At 35.0% G+C, this 13,647-nt stretch overlaps 1 protein-coding gene across 1 annotated transcript in view; it reads right to left on the bottom strand.

Annotated features, from left to right (window-relative positions):
- Positions 1 to 263: 263 nt before the first annotated feature.
- LOC135740670 (E3 ubiquitin-protein ligase TRIM62-like) overlaps positions 264 to 13,647 on the bottom strand; it is a 57,945-nt gene continuing 44,561 nt past the window's right edge. Inside the window, exons 4-6 of the mRNA XM_065259129.1 lie at positions 10,802 to 11,058; positions 9,988 to 10,103; positions 264 to 2,615 (exon numbers count right to left, since the gene is read on the bottom strand). Of these exons, the coding sequence (XP_065115201.1) occupies positions 2,065 to 2,615; positions 9,988 to 10,103; positions 10,802 to 11,058 (924 nt within the window). The 3' untranslated portion in view covers positions 264 to 2,064. The remainder of the gene's footprint in view (positions 2,616 to 9,987; positions 10,104 to 10,801; positions 11,059 to 13,647) is intronic.

Raw genomic sequence — 13,647 nt, 5'->3', positions numbered from 1 at the left:
AATAAATTTGTATAAATAAATGTACACACATGCATGTATATGTTTTAGAAATGTTTACATGTGTATATACATTTGTATATTTATGTATAATTTATATTATTTTTAAATATAAATACTTAATATATAAAATTTTTTTCCTTAAAATTATACATATTTATATATATACATATTTATTATACACAGTTTACAAACATATGTGATGTAAACAAAAACTTTTATTCTGCTAACGATTATTCGCGATTAATTGTTTAGCATCCCTATTTTGGACCCTGCGTTACATTATTAACAGAGTTGATTAAACACAATAAAAAGTCAGAAATGTTTTTGGATTTGGCATTTTTTAATTGAACATTTAAAACATTTTGTCCATGAACCTCTAGCAGCAAGAGCTTACCAGAGCGCATTTACACAACAATGAAACGAAGCAGCTTCCATTCAAACACTCGAGTGCTCATCATCATTTTATCCATTAACAATCCTCACTAATGTGTGACTAAATATTTTAAAAGATCCCATCACCACCACCTCACAATAATAATAATAATAATAATAATAATCTGACTGCTTCACGTAACACAAGAAGCAATCCTGTGTGCTACAGACCCCACTGAGGTCCCGACTGAAACACTGCCTTGACCCTTAAACACCACAAATAACAAAACACGCAGATACATCATAACCAAACAGAAGTGGAACAGTTCATGTCCAGAAAATAATCTGAATTTGATTTAAAGTGAAGAAGGGATCAAATGACTTTCCCACCAGGATGCATTGCTCCATTGGCAGAAAAAAAGCAAAAGATTCGTATTGAAACTCGAGAGATTCGTGAAAGTCTGGCCAGGATACATAAACAAGCTTACAAAATATCAATTAATGTTCATACTCTCTGCAATCGAGGACCATTCAGAGACATAAATAAAATGTTCCCATTTAAAACTATACTATATATATATATGCACTGTAAAATAGCATTGATTTTTAAAAACTGAGCTCAGTATATACAAGAAAATTAAAATTTGATTTCAAAATAAAAACTAATCGAACACTTTTTTTTACAGAAGAATGGATGCACCGTTTTTCGATGGAAATGTCACGTCGCACAACTATCACCTGATGAGATGTGTTAAGGTTAACCGGTTTAACCCAGGGTCCTCACGAAATGTCCAGAGACCCTGAACACTGGAATGTTTTAGAGAGCAGAATGAATAAATAAAAGAAATGAGGGTACGGGATGCATTTATCAAAGGCGAAGCTATCACTTTCCATATGTAAAAAAATACACAAAGCCACGACCCTTTAACATAGCAGCGGATACAATAGTGGCATACGAGTAACTCCAGCACTGCCCTGATTGTTGTAGGAAATAAAGCCAAGCCAAGTCAAGGAGTCATCAATGTCGACAGACACAACCACACACAAAAACACAACATACTAAGACAACTGGTCTGGTAGTTTGGGGTTCGATTACTGCAGGACACCTGCAAAGTCAAACACGTCACATTTAACGTGACCTAAGAAACACAATATCACCATCATCATTCATGCAGCTAACAGAAGAAAAGCTATTGGTACCGCACCACCTCATTGGTCTCAAGGGTTAACCTGTGTCAAAATATCAGGCCGCGTAGCGGTATAACGCAGAACACACTCCACAAAAACGCCAAAGCTATTTGCACAAAATGAAACGGCAAACACATTTCGGATAAGCTCTTTCCCAGAGCCTTGAAAGTAGGAGCGTTTGAACGCGGCAGGGGCTCAGGGGATATAAACCGGGGTATTGTGTGCAAGCAGCTGGGAAATCTTGGGCAAGCAAGAAGGCCATGGCAAGATTACAAATGACCAGTGACACTAAAATGTACCAAACGTCCATAGGCACCTCTCGCGGAAAAGTGCAAGGCCCTTCATTTTATTTCCCACTCCAGGCATTCACAGAGCCCAACAAGACATCCATCAGCGTGATAACTTCATTTTCTACCCCTCCACTTTCTCAAGTACCTTTAAATAAGCTGAAAGAATAAAGTTTATCATAGTTTAAAATTTTTCCCAATAATGCCGACTCAGTTCCTATAAACGAACGGTGTTGATTCGCAAGGGCTGCACATTTTTTCCGTTAGCGTGACTTTGACCTGGGCTGAAGTACGGAAAGAGTTTGGCTTGAAACTTCTCGCGGTATGTGTAGAGCCAGGACATGTCGTCAGCGTTGTAGAAAACAAGCAAACCTTTGGGGTAGTCCAGGTAGACGCCCACCTTCTCGAGTTTGCTCTTTACATTGAGGCGCGTCCAGGGTTCGGTGCAAGCGCTGTACTGATTCCCGTCGTGCATGACGATGCAGTAGAAGCCTCGGCCGGGTTGGATTTGAATGCTTCCCTTGCGGTTGACCGTCTCGTTGGCCAAGCCGATCATCCATTGGGTTTTTTCAGACACCATGACTTCCCAGTAGTGAATGCCTCCGGAGAAGCCTTCAGCCCCGAGGACGGAGACCTCTACGTCGAAACGGCGCGGCGAATCCTGTAGCGGCTGCGGATGCAGGTTTCCGTAAGCGACTATGGTGCAGTCGTCTGACAGTATGAGCCTCTGATGAGCGGTGATGGGGTCCATGGTTAAAGCAGCAGGCACTGTGAAGACAAAGGCGATGAAAATCAGTACATCCACCAGATGACCGTTAAACAGCACCAGTGCATTATTTAATACTTAATTCTGGTTTTACAGTTATTTCATCTTGTATGACTGCAGGGTTAAAGCCTTGTTTCTCCAAATTATTACATTTTAAATTAACTTCAAAGAGCCACAAAGCCCTAGACCAAAGCAAAGAAGAAAGTAAGGCAAATTTCATAATAATTACAAAAAATAAATTATAATAATACATACATAAATAATAAATAAAAAGTAAATTTTATCTCTATCGCTTTTTGAAATGTGCAGTTTTTTAAATTATATATAAACAATACATATAAATAATATATAATACTAAAAATTTAAAATTATATCTATGTCGCTTTTCGAAATGTGCAGTTTTTTTATCATATATAAATAATACATATAAATAATATATAATACTAAAAATAAAAAATTATCTCTATAACGCTTTTCGAAATATGCCGTTTTTTAAATTATATATAAATAATATATAATAAAAAATACATTTTATCTCTATAGCGCTTTCGAAATATGCAGTTTTTTAAATTATATATAAATAATACATATAAATAATATATAATATTAAAAAATACATTTTATCTCCATAACGCTTTTCGAAATATGCAGTTTTTTAAATTATATATAAATAATACATATAAATAATATATAATACCAAAATATACATTTTATCTCTATAGCGCTTTTCGAAATGTGCACTTTTTTAAATTGTATATAAATAATACATATAAATAATATATAATACAAAAAAATACATTTTATCTCTATAGCGCTTTTCAAAATGTGCAGTTTCTCAAATTATATATGAATAATACCTATAAATAATATATGATATTAAAAATATATATATTTCTATAGGGCTTTTCACAATGTGCATTGCTGCAAAACATTTATTTTTAATTATATATCAAAACAATAATACAAAAATAGAAAACGTATATAACAAATAACCTGTAAAAACATGCTAAAATGTTATATAAATGTCATAAATGTCAATGCAATAAATACTATGCCGAGAGTGAACATGAAGTTTTTTTAATAATACATATAAAATAATATATCATATTAAAAATAATAATTGTATTATTATTATTATTATAGGGCTTTTCCAATGTGCATTGCTGAAAAACATTTATTTTTAATTTTGTAAATTTAATATTAAAACAATAAAAAAATTATATAACCATTAAATAAAGACCTGTGGAAATATGCAAAAATGTCATATAAATATCATAGCAATAAATACCAAGGCAAGAGTGTACATGTATTTTTTTAAATAATACATATAAATAATATATATTAATATTTTAAAAATAATTTTATTTCTATAGGGCTTTTCGAAATGTGCATTGCTGCAAAACATTATTTTTTATTTAGTAAATTATATATCAAAACCATATAACAAAAATTTTATAACAAATAGAAAAAGACCTGTGAAAATGTTAAAAAATGTGATATAAATGTCATAGCAATAAATACTATGGCAAAGAGTGATGAAGTCTATACGGTGCCAAAGCATTTTGGTTTAAGTCATCTGAACAAAGCTAGCTGGTACAAGTTATTCAGTTGCTATAATATACATTAAAAACATAAATTTCCACCTTACATGACCACATTACAAGCTCAAGCATGTCATCAGTGTACGTTTAAACCCATCATGTGTCATTTACTCATCCCATTGTGACCTCTTTATTATCTCCTGTTCTTTTAATACCTCCACCAATAAGAAAAGTGTCAGAATGACTGATTGTAATAGCAGGTGAAAGGGGCGGGTAGGTCCTAAAGGAGTCATTCCGGTCAATCACATGTGCTGACACAGCTTCTACCTGACCTGGTCCAACAACACTCCTCTGTAGCTTACCGCGGTAAAAAATTCTACATGAATAAACACCCTCCCTAAATTTCAAACACTGAATCAGCATATGTGAAACATACTGTGTGCTAGACCAGTGGTTCCCAAACCCCCCCTCAGTATATATACGACATCTAAGCCCCCCCAACCTACCCAGTCTTATGTAGATGCATATAAATAGCATAAAGTGTGAAAATCGTGCAATACATACGCCAATTTCCAATTTGGCATGCATATCGCCAGTCCTTCTCATTCACTTAAACGGCGCATCTTTTTTTGTCGTTTTATTTATTGGTTTCTCAATTTTTTGTTTGTTTTTTAAACTATTGTCACTTGGGTTTAGGGTTAGATTTGAGATTTGCTTAAGGAGGTTATTTAATATACAAGTTTCTCCATGTTTTGTCTATTTTTAAGCCATGGTCGCTTGGAGTTGGGGTTAGAATTGGGGTTTGTGTTAAGATGTCATTTTTATGTAATGAAAAAAATTTCTAACCCTAAACCCAAGCGACAATGGTAAAAAAATAGAAAATACAATTAAAACAATAAATAAAACGACAAAAAAGATGCACCGTTTACATCTATCTTTCCATTTGATTTTGCCATTAGGTTGACAAGAACGTTTTTAACTTTTTAACTCTTTCCGCGCCATTGACAAGCTTTTACGGCAATCAATATTTCCGCTATTATCCACTAGGTGGTGCTCTTACATAACTTATAAAACACTGAAGCATCCACTGATCCAAAAACAGTAAAAACTCTGTCAATGTTTTGATCATCACTCTGAATCCGATCTCTAACAAAAGTCCTTTACAAAAATGCAATTATCTCAGCTTTTGCTTAAAATATGGCATTTAAAATAAAAACTACCCATAAAATAAAAATGAAAGTTTGAGAGGGTCTGTTCTTTCATTTGATATATTGTATATTTATATATTTAAAGTAGAACATTTTCTGGAAGGCATTAAACTTTTCTGAAAGTCAAAAAATTCTGGCGCTGGATGATAAAGTTTTTTTTAAACTGCTTGGGGGGGGGGTTAAAATATGTTTTTATAAAATTATTGTGGAACATTTTATGCATTTTTATTTGAGCTCAAAGCATATTGGAACCCACACCCCCCTTGTGAACTCTGGCACACCCTAAAGGGGGGCCCGGACCCCAGGTTGGGAACCACTGTGCTAAACTTTACCTTCATGGCAACAGTCACCAATTGCATTGGTGAGGGAGATGGATTTGTTTGTGATGGGTAGTGAAACTTTATTATTGTGCTTAACCACATAAAGAAAGTCATGTGGGTCTGGAAAGACACATTTAGAGTACACTAACCCTTTAAAAGGTATCAAGAAACAAGACAGCAGAAATGATCTCGGTCTGTGGAGTCCTGCTCATTGTCTTTTAGTACAGCAGACAAGTATTGAGTACTTTGCCAAAAAAGGATAAATAAAACAGCATCCATCAACCGCTGCCTGGCTGGCGATGCCTACAGCACAATCTGCATTTGCCATTATGGCGCCAGCTTGCTGTGAGTTCAGCGGCTTGCAACCGTGCCAATGGAAGAAACCCAGAGCTGAGGCAAACCCTGGCTGGAGGACAATTTTTCCATGCAAACCATAAAACATTGGGCCTGTGTTTAATGCAGTCAAAAACTATAGACATCCAGCTGGTGCGGTCTGCTTGGTAAACAAACACCTCATGATGCTTTAAATCCCATGATACATTTCTAAGATGTTTAGCTGTAATGAACTGCACTAACAATACCAAACTTGATGATGAATGATGGGAGAAAATGAAGCAGAGACGACTGTGGGTATTGAATGTAAACCTGCAGCAATCATTTATCAGACACGACGTGCATTATTTTACATTGCACACGCATCTGGCAGTCATTTTGCATGAATTCACAGGGTTGTTATGAAATTAAAGGTTTTTGCATCAATTTCCTTTCTTGTTTAGAGTGACATTAAGAGTGAAACAATGCTGGCTTGTTTTTCTATGCTCAATGGATAGGAATGCTTGTCAGGCTGGTAAAATTAGCAAAATATTTTTTATCATTGCTATTTAAAACCTCTGCCCGAAGCCGTTCTGTCCAAAGGGGATAGGATGTTGACATTTCCACTCTTTGACATTGGCAGTTTGCTTCAGGTAACCTATAAATAATTTAACCTCAGTCGCCTTTCCTTCGATCCATCTCTCCTTCTCTCTCTTTTACAGAATTACAAGCACCAATAATACGTTTCGGATTCACAAAGAGGCAAAACTGATAATGTTGCTCAATTATGACATCATTTTAAAACCTATAAGAGCAAAATGCAGAATAAAGGCAAGTACAGAGGCAGATTTGTGCTGGAGTCGCTTCATTTGAGACTCAGTCAGGGAGGAATTTCTGTCTGTGTAAAGGACGCTGGTAAATTGGAGAATTGATTGAGAGAGCCTGCTGCCTTATTTTAAATAATGCGCTGCCTCAGGTGGTTACTGCGGGGGAATACAGATGGAGGCAGTTGTCGCTGCGGTGCTGCCATTAAAATGGGCCGCTTGTGCTCGGCTCAATCAAATGCATATCATCTCATCCACGGGGCTGCAAACATGGGTGCTGTGTTTATGTTCCATGAATCCTTGTTAATTGGATTCACTAATCATGCAAACTAATTTGTAATATTGAAGTAATGATCATTAGAAACAACTAATTACTACAAACAGATCGATGAGACCAAAAATTATTAGCACCTTTAAAAGAAAACGTGAGTTGTGATTTCCTGCATATAAGCATAAGATGTACATTACAACTAGGGATGCAGTGATACAAAAATTTTGTGGCAATGTGATAATCGATTATTAAGAAGGACATCTGCAGAGTGTATAAAATTCAGGGTTCCCACACCTTTTTTAAGGACTTTCCGGGTCCAATACACTCAAATTCAAGGACTAAATGTGGGGACACATTTTAAGTGAGAGCAAGGTTACATCGTGTTACCTTTAAAAGATACATTGTTACAGTTCCCTTTCGAGGGAACTCGCGCTGCGTCACTGTGGTGACACTTTGGGGACCTCCAAGGGTAAGTGCGTCTTAATGTGTATATCAAATTCAACCAATGGTGAGGCTTAACGACAAGGACAGGGTGACGCGGGAGCCAGGAAGTATATCGCTATCTGAAATATTGCCAAAGATGGCGTTACAGAGGCGCAGGAAGTATGGCAAGGGAGACGCAGCGTCTCGTTCCCTTCTCAGAGAACAACAGTTACATACGTAACCCAAGACGTTTTCATGTGTCAAACACAAATTAACTATGCAAAAAAGCATTTTGGTATGAATCAACATTCGCATACAGAAGATATAAGCATTTAAATCGAACAGTTTAGCATGTGTGCTTAAAAGTCTAGAATTTTTATGATATTATCCTACACTACAAAGTTTCCAGAAAACTTGAATATAATAGATTCAAGCACTTTCAATGACTTGTATCTATGTATGTATATTTTAAAAAACTTCCAAAGGCCTTGAACCCCCCCAGATTCACAAACTTTCAAGGATTTCAAGGACCCGTGGGAAACCTGGAAATGCAATTCTGATGTCATTGTCACCCAATAAAAAAAAAATCACACAGCATCCCCAGGATATCTGCCCTGATAACCGCCTATTTCCAAAAAATCATCCAATCTCCTGTAGTGGGAAAAAATTGTGATACCCATTATATTGGTGCACCCCTAATTATAACATACAAAATGATTTCAATTAGGCCTGCACGGTAAAATAAAAAACAGGTTTTTTTAGAGGGATTAACTTCTGCAATGCATTTCTTGTAAAGTTCAAAGATTTCTCTATTCCTCATTTAGCGTAACACTGGCTGAAGGCATCCAAAGTAGTTCCACTTAAAACAAAAATTGTTCAGCATGTTAACGTGATTGCAGATGCACAAATTGCGATGCCGGTGTTGAAGCTATATATCGTGCAGCCCTAATAACAATACAACAACATACAATTTGCTAAACAGCACTTATGCACAAGATTCAGAAACTGCAGAAAATGTCTTTATAGCCTTCATAGCACATACAGAAGCTACTGTAAAACTGTGTGGTATTTTCAATATCGATACCCGATTATTCAGACTGATATCTCCTGATATCAATCGTTTGGTGGTTATATTAACTTTCATAAACTTCTGAAGATAACATTTCTAAATTTTACTGATTCATATAATGACCATTAATATTGAACATAAAACTAGTGATGTTTTTATACACAGAGCTTAGCATTTTCCTGTTGATTGACAGAACATGTCGGCCATGACTATCGGTTGTTTTTAAACTATCTGCCGATACCGATGCCGTAAAAACAGCTTTTATGGATGACGATTATTGCACAATATATCTGTAAATCTCTAATTTGCAGTTTTCTCATACATACAATCTGGATCATCTTCTACAGGGTAAAGTTCACACTTTGGACGATAACAATGGTTTTAAAAATCGTATAGAGCAGGGTTTTCAACCTTTCGGCCAACTGATTACTTTTTAAAATTTTCTGAGGACCAACTTTCTAAATGATGTAGATGTAAAGGGGGACTTTTAGGCTTAGACTTTGAACTTTATTAGTACTCAAGAGTAGTACTTTTGAGAACTTGCATCTTTAAAGGTGAAATATACAGCCGCAGAAAACATTAAGTACCATTTCAAGTTTCTAAATTTACTATTTATAGGTATGTAATTAAAGAAAAACTTATTTTTTTGTTTCATTCTATCAACTACCAAAACAATTCTGCCAAATTCCTAATAATTTTTTTTATTTGCCAAAAATTGAAATGGGGGGGGGGAACACAATACAAAAAAGATTCAGATTTTAAATAGGCTTACTGCAAAGAAAACAAGTTTCAAATTAATTTTTTAACAACACAATGCTAATGTTTTAACATTTATTTTAGGAACAATTTAAAAGTGAATATTTGATGAAATAACCTGATTTTTAAAAACATCTTTCACGTGTCCTTTTATGGCATTTTAACATTATTGGTGTTGTGTTGAAGTGACTTTATGTCACTCCTGAAGTTCGCTGTCTGAAGTCAACACTGGACTGAAATTATAACAATACATGTGGACATGATTATAAAAAGCAAAACTGAATGGTCTATTAATTTTTTCAGCGGCTGTATTTAAAATTATTTCTACTTCTCATGCAGTGAATAAAAACGCCTCTGTATTTGAAGGCAAAAGAGGGACCAAAGGTGGGCCGCGGCCCACTGGTTGAGAATCACTGGTATAGAGAATAGCAAAATCCACATCACAATTAATCAAAAAAGATACAGAGGAACAATACTGTTTTCTTTTTTATGAAACGTAAAGCAACAGCATGTCGTCTACATCCATCCTCAATACTGTAACACCGGAGCACAAGGTTAAATTTAACATAACGTTATAGCCTATTGCCTTTATAGTTATCCTCCACACTGTGAATGACCTTGTAATTTCTACAGTGATTCTGATACATTACCTGGCGAGATATCCTGAAAAAGAGACTTCCAAATGGTATATTGCAGTGGGCCCATATATTTGGATGTAGGGAAATCTTCATACGTCAAATTCGTTTCATGGATCTTCCCTTTGATTCTGCAGAGACAAAAGACAATAACTGCATTATTTCAATTCAACATGCCACCAAACCCCAGCCATTAAGTCTTCCTCACAGAGCAGACTTCTGTTACACTGGTTTCGGATGTTAAGGTCTTTTCTACAGCACGTTGGCCCTGCAAAGTCAAATGTCTCAAATTTGCGAGGTCACTGTGTATCGCTTTCATTAGTTCAACCCCAACATTAATCACTCTGTTCACATCCCATATGGTCTTTGTACTTCACCATCTCATTCCTTTCAAATCTTTTTCCAAATTCCCATACAAAAAAGGGCAAGTGGGGGTTAGCAAGTGCTATTTAATTGCTTCCCGTCTATTCAGTTCAGATTCAACATTTCTCATATTGGTGGCTTATGCCAAACTTTAAATATTTACACTGATTAAACCGCATTAATCATGCTAGCCCCTAACTAACCTCTGCATATAGTCTGTTACACCTCACTCTTCTGACCGGGCGCCCGTCATATACAGGCAATGGTCACATACCGCCCGAATGCTAGATAATCAAATAACCTGACTTGCCTTGTTAGTTTCCACCAGCAATACCCTCCACGAATGACTTGCTCCCTGACCAGCATTTACAGAAAAAAAGACAAAGCATTTTAGACCACAGAATCTCAATCTACCATTAACACACGCTCATCCATCCCTCTCCGGACCACACGCCCTCCTTAGTACCTGTCAGAAGTGAAGGCTATTCCTTCCAAGAACTCGTGACGGCTGGTTTCACCAAGTCGCTCCTGAAGGATCTGTATTCCTTCCTTGACATCGCGGAGCTGCTGGCTGTAACGCTGGATCTTGTGCTCGATGTCGGAAAGGGTGCGAGCCGTATCCGCCTCCAGTTCCTCAAGCATGCTCTTCTGTCGTTCCCGTAGGAAACGATGCAGTCGCTCGAACGCGTCCCCGATTGTGGCACGAAGGCTCTTTGCTGATGACTACAAAGTAGAAAAAAATAAGGTTTATATAGACTTTACTTTGTTAGATGACACAATATCAAAGAAATGACAAAGGGAAAAGCCATGATGTTTTTGCTAGCATGATGTAAAACTGTTATTTCATAATGACCTTTATTAACTCTTTTCCCACCATTGACGAGTTAACTCGTTAATTAAGAGAAAACACTTCCTTCTTGAAAATTTTTCTTAAATACTAAATTCAAGAAAAATTCAAGAACAATTTCCCTACCCCATTGGCAGACTTTTTTTGCTTGTTTCATGCACAAAATCACTTAAATGTGATATTTTGGGTGTAAAAACTACCCTTTTTTTATTGGGTCATTTTGCTCATCAAGAAAAATTATCTTAATTTAAGATTTTTTAGATATTTTTACTGAAAACAAGACAAAAATACTAAGAATTTTTCTTAAAAATCTTTTTTTGCAGTGTATAATTAAATGCAAATTTGGTATTTTGAAGAAACCTACCCATATTTAACAGGTGAAAAAAAGAGAACAAATAAAGATAGGATAAAAGGATAAAACTTTTTTTTAAGCAAAGGGTCTGTTCTTTTATTTGATATGTTGTATGTTTATATATTTACACTGCAAAAAAAGATTTTCATGATTTTTTGTTTTATGTTTTTTATAAAACTGTAACAAGTTAAGCTATACTAAATTGTTGGGGTTCCCCAAAGTGAAACATATGAGGAGGCATTGAGAGTTTGCTGAAAGTAGAGAAAGGTTTTGCATGTTATAATTTTTAGTGCTATAAAATCGAATGCTCTTTGTTAACCCCCGCTCACTCATCGCCGTTCTTCTCACAGCGTCCACGCCAATTTAAGTAGCATTTTTCAAAATGATATTGAGGTAGACATGAGTCATTTAAGTCACAATTTAACATCAAGCTTATAATTATCATTGAATAGTTTCAACACAAACAAACTATATAAAGAATATAATATTGGTATGTTGGAAACATTAGAAAACTGCATTTAAATCTGTGCAGAGCTTAATTGTACAACAACTGAACATACCAAACAAAACACCATGTATACTGACAGTCTGTGTAATATAATTCTCTTGTTTATTTAGTTTTACATTTTCTTGATAAGAAAAATTTGCATATAGGCCTATTAACTGAAAGTCTGTTCCTCAGCCAGAACAAGCCAACGGATAAAAAGCGCTGCCAACTGCCTGTAACAAACCTGATCTGACAAGAATACCTGCCTTTAAAATGATAATAAATAAAGCAAATGGTTTGATACTTTCATGCCGACTGTTGAGATCCTAAAAACAAAGTGCTTGTCCTGTTTATTACGTGACCATCATCTGAGAAAGATATTTACTAATCCTGCTGATTACTGCACAAAAACTGCTCCAACTGGTTATGGGAATAGATAAAGTTAAATATATCATTTTACATTGTATTAATTTTGAATGTAATTAAGTAATGTTATTGAATTCTGATGCTCACCAGTTATATCATGCGTTCTTTGCAGGCCGTTGTGTGTATTTAAAATGCATTTGGTAGATATTTGCACTATAGCTTGAGATGTTAGTGAACAAAGATTTAGTAACACATAGCCTACAAAAGATTTTTATATTCTATATTATAAGTCATTACACAAAAAAAAGAGTTAAATAAGACGAGACAATTCTAATAAAAGCTTAACCCTGGTGACACAGTTTTCTTTTCTCATGAAAAAATATGGATAATGGAATGGCATTTTTAATTTTCGAATGATTATTTTTCAGAAACAAATATTCGAACATTCGTGCACATCCAGTTCGAACTAGAGTGACTGAAGTGCCCTTGAGCAAGGCACTTTACCCCTGTTTGCTTTGCAGTGATAGCTGCCCAGTGCATACTAATTGTAGGTCGCTTTAGATAAAAGCATCTGCCTAATTATTAAATGTAAATGATGACAAACTTTTTGTGTTAACTATCCCTTTAAATAAGAACGCTTTTTAAGATTTCCAGTACAATTTCTGTTTTTCTTCATTTTCAATGTGTTTTTCAGCACTGAAAAATTACTCATTCAATTTCCAGGAATTCCAGGTTTTCCAGGACGCGTAGGAACCCTGGTTTAGTTTTCAGGAAAAAAAACTTTTAAAAATCTAATTTGTGCTCAAAACAAGCAAAAAAAAAAAATTGTTTAAGAAAAATCTTGAACTTTTTTCTTAAACACCTAATTAAAGAAAAAATCATGGACAATTTTTTTGTAAAACAAGACAAAAATAATAATTGAGAAAGTCCTTTTTTTGCAGTGTAAAAGCTTTTTTTTTTTTTACAACACTGAGGTTATGTTACATGATATTTATATCTATTTTTGTCTATTTATGGCAACATAATTTTCGAATGGCTGACACATATGGCGTTAAAGAAAAACTCCACCATTTTCAATATTTTACTATGTTCAGTGTTTCCCACAGATCTGAAATTTACTTGTGGTGGTAGCTGGTGAAAAGGGCAATCATTATTATCCACCGACAAAAAATGGTCTACTATACATGTAACAAAGAACTAATAATGTGTGACACAACACAATACTTTGATTTATAAAACATTCATATTAATTTCACATTA

This window comes from Paramisgurnus dabryanus, chromosome 14 (assembly GCF_030506205.2).
Source record: "Paramisgurnus dabryanus chromosome 14, PD_genome_1.1, whole genome shotgun sequence".
NCBI classification, from domain to species: domain Eukaryota; kingdom Metazoa; phylum Chordata; class Actinopteri; order Cypriniformes; family Cobitidae; genus Paramisgurnus; species Paramisgurnus dabryanus.
The sequence above is the reverse complement of the archived record's forward strand: the minus strand, read 5'-3'. Positions and strand labels throughout refer to the sequence as shown.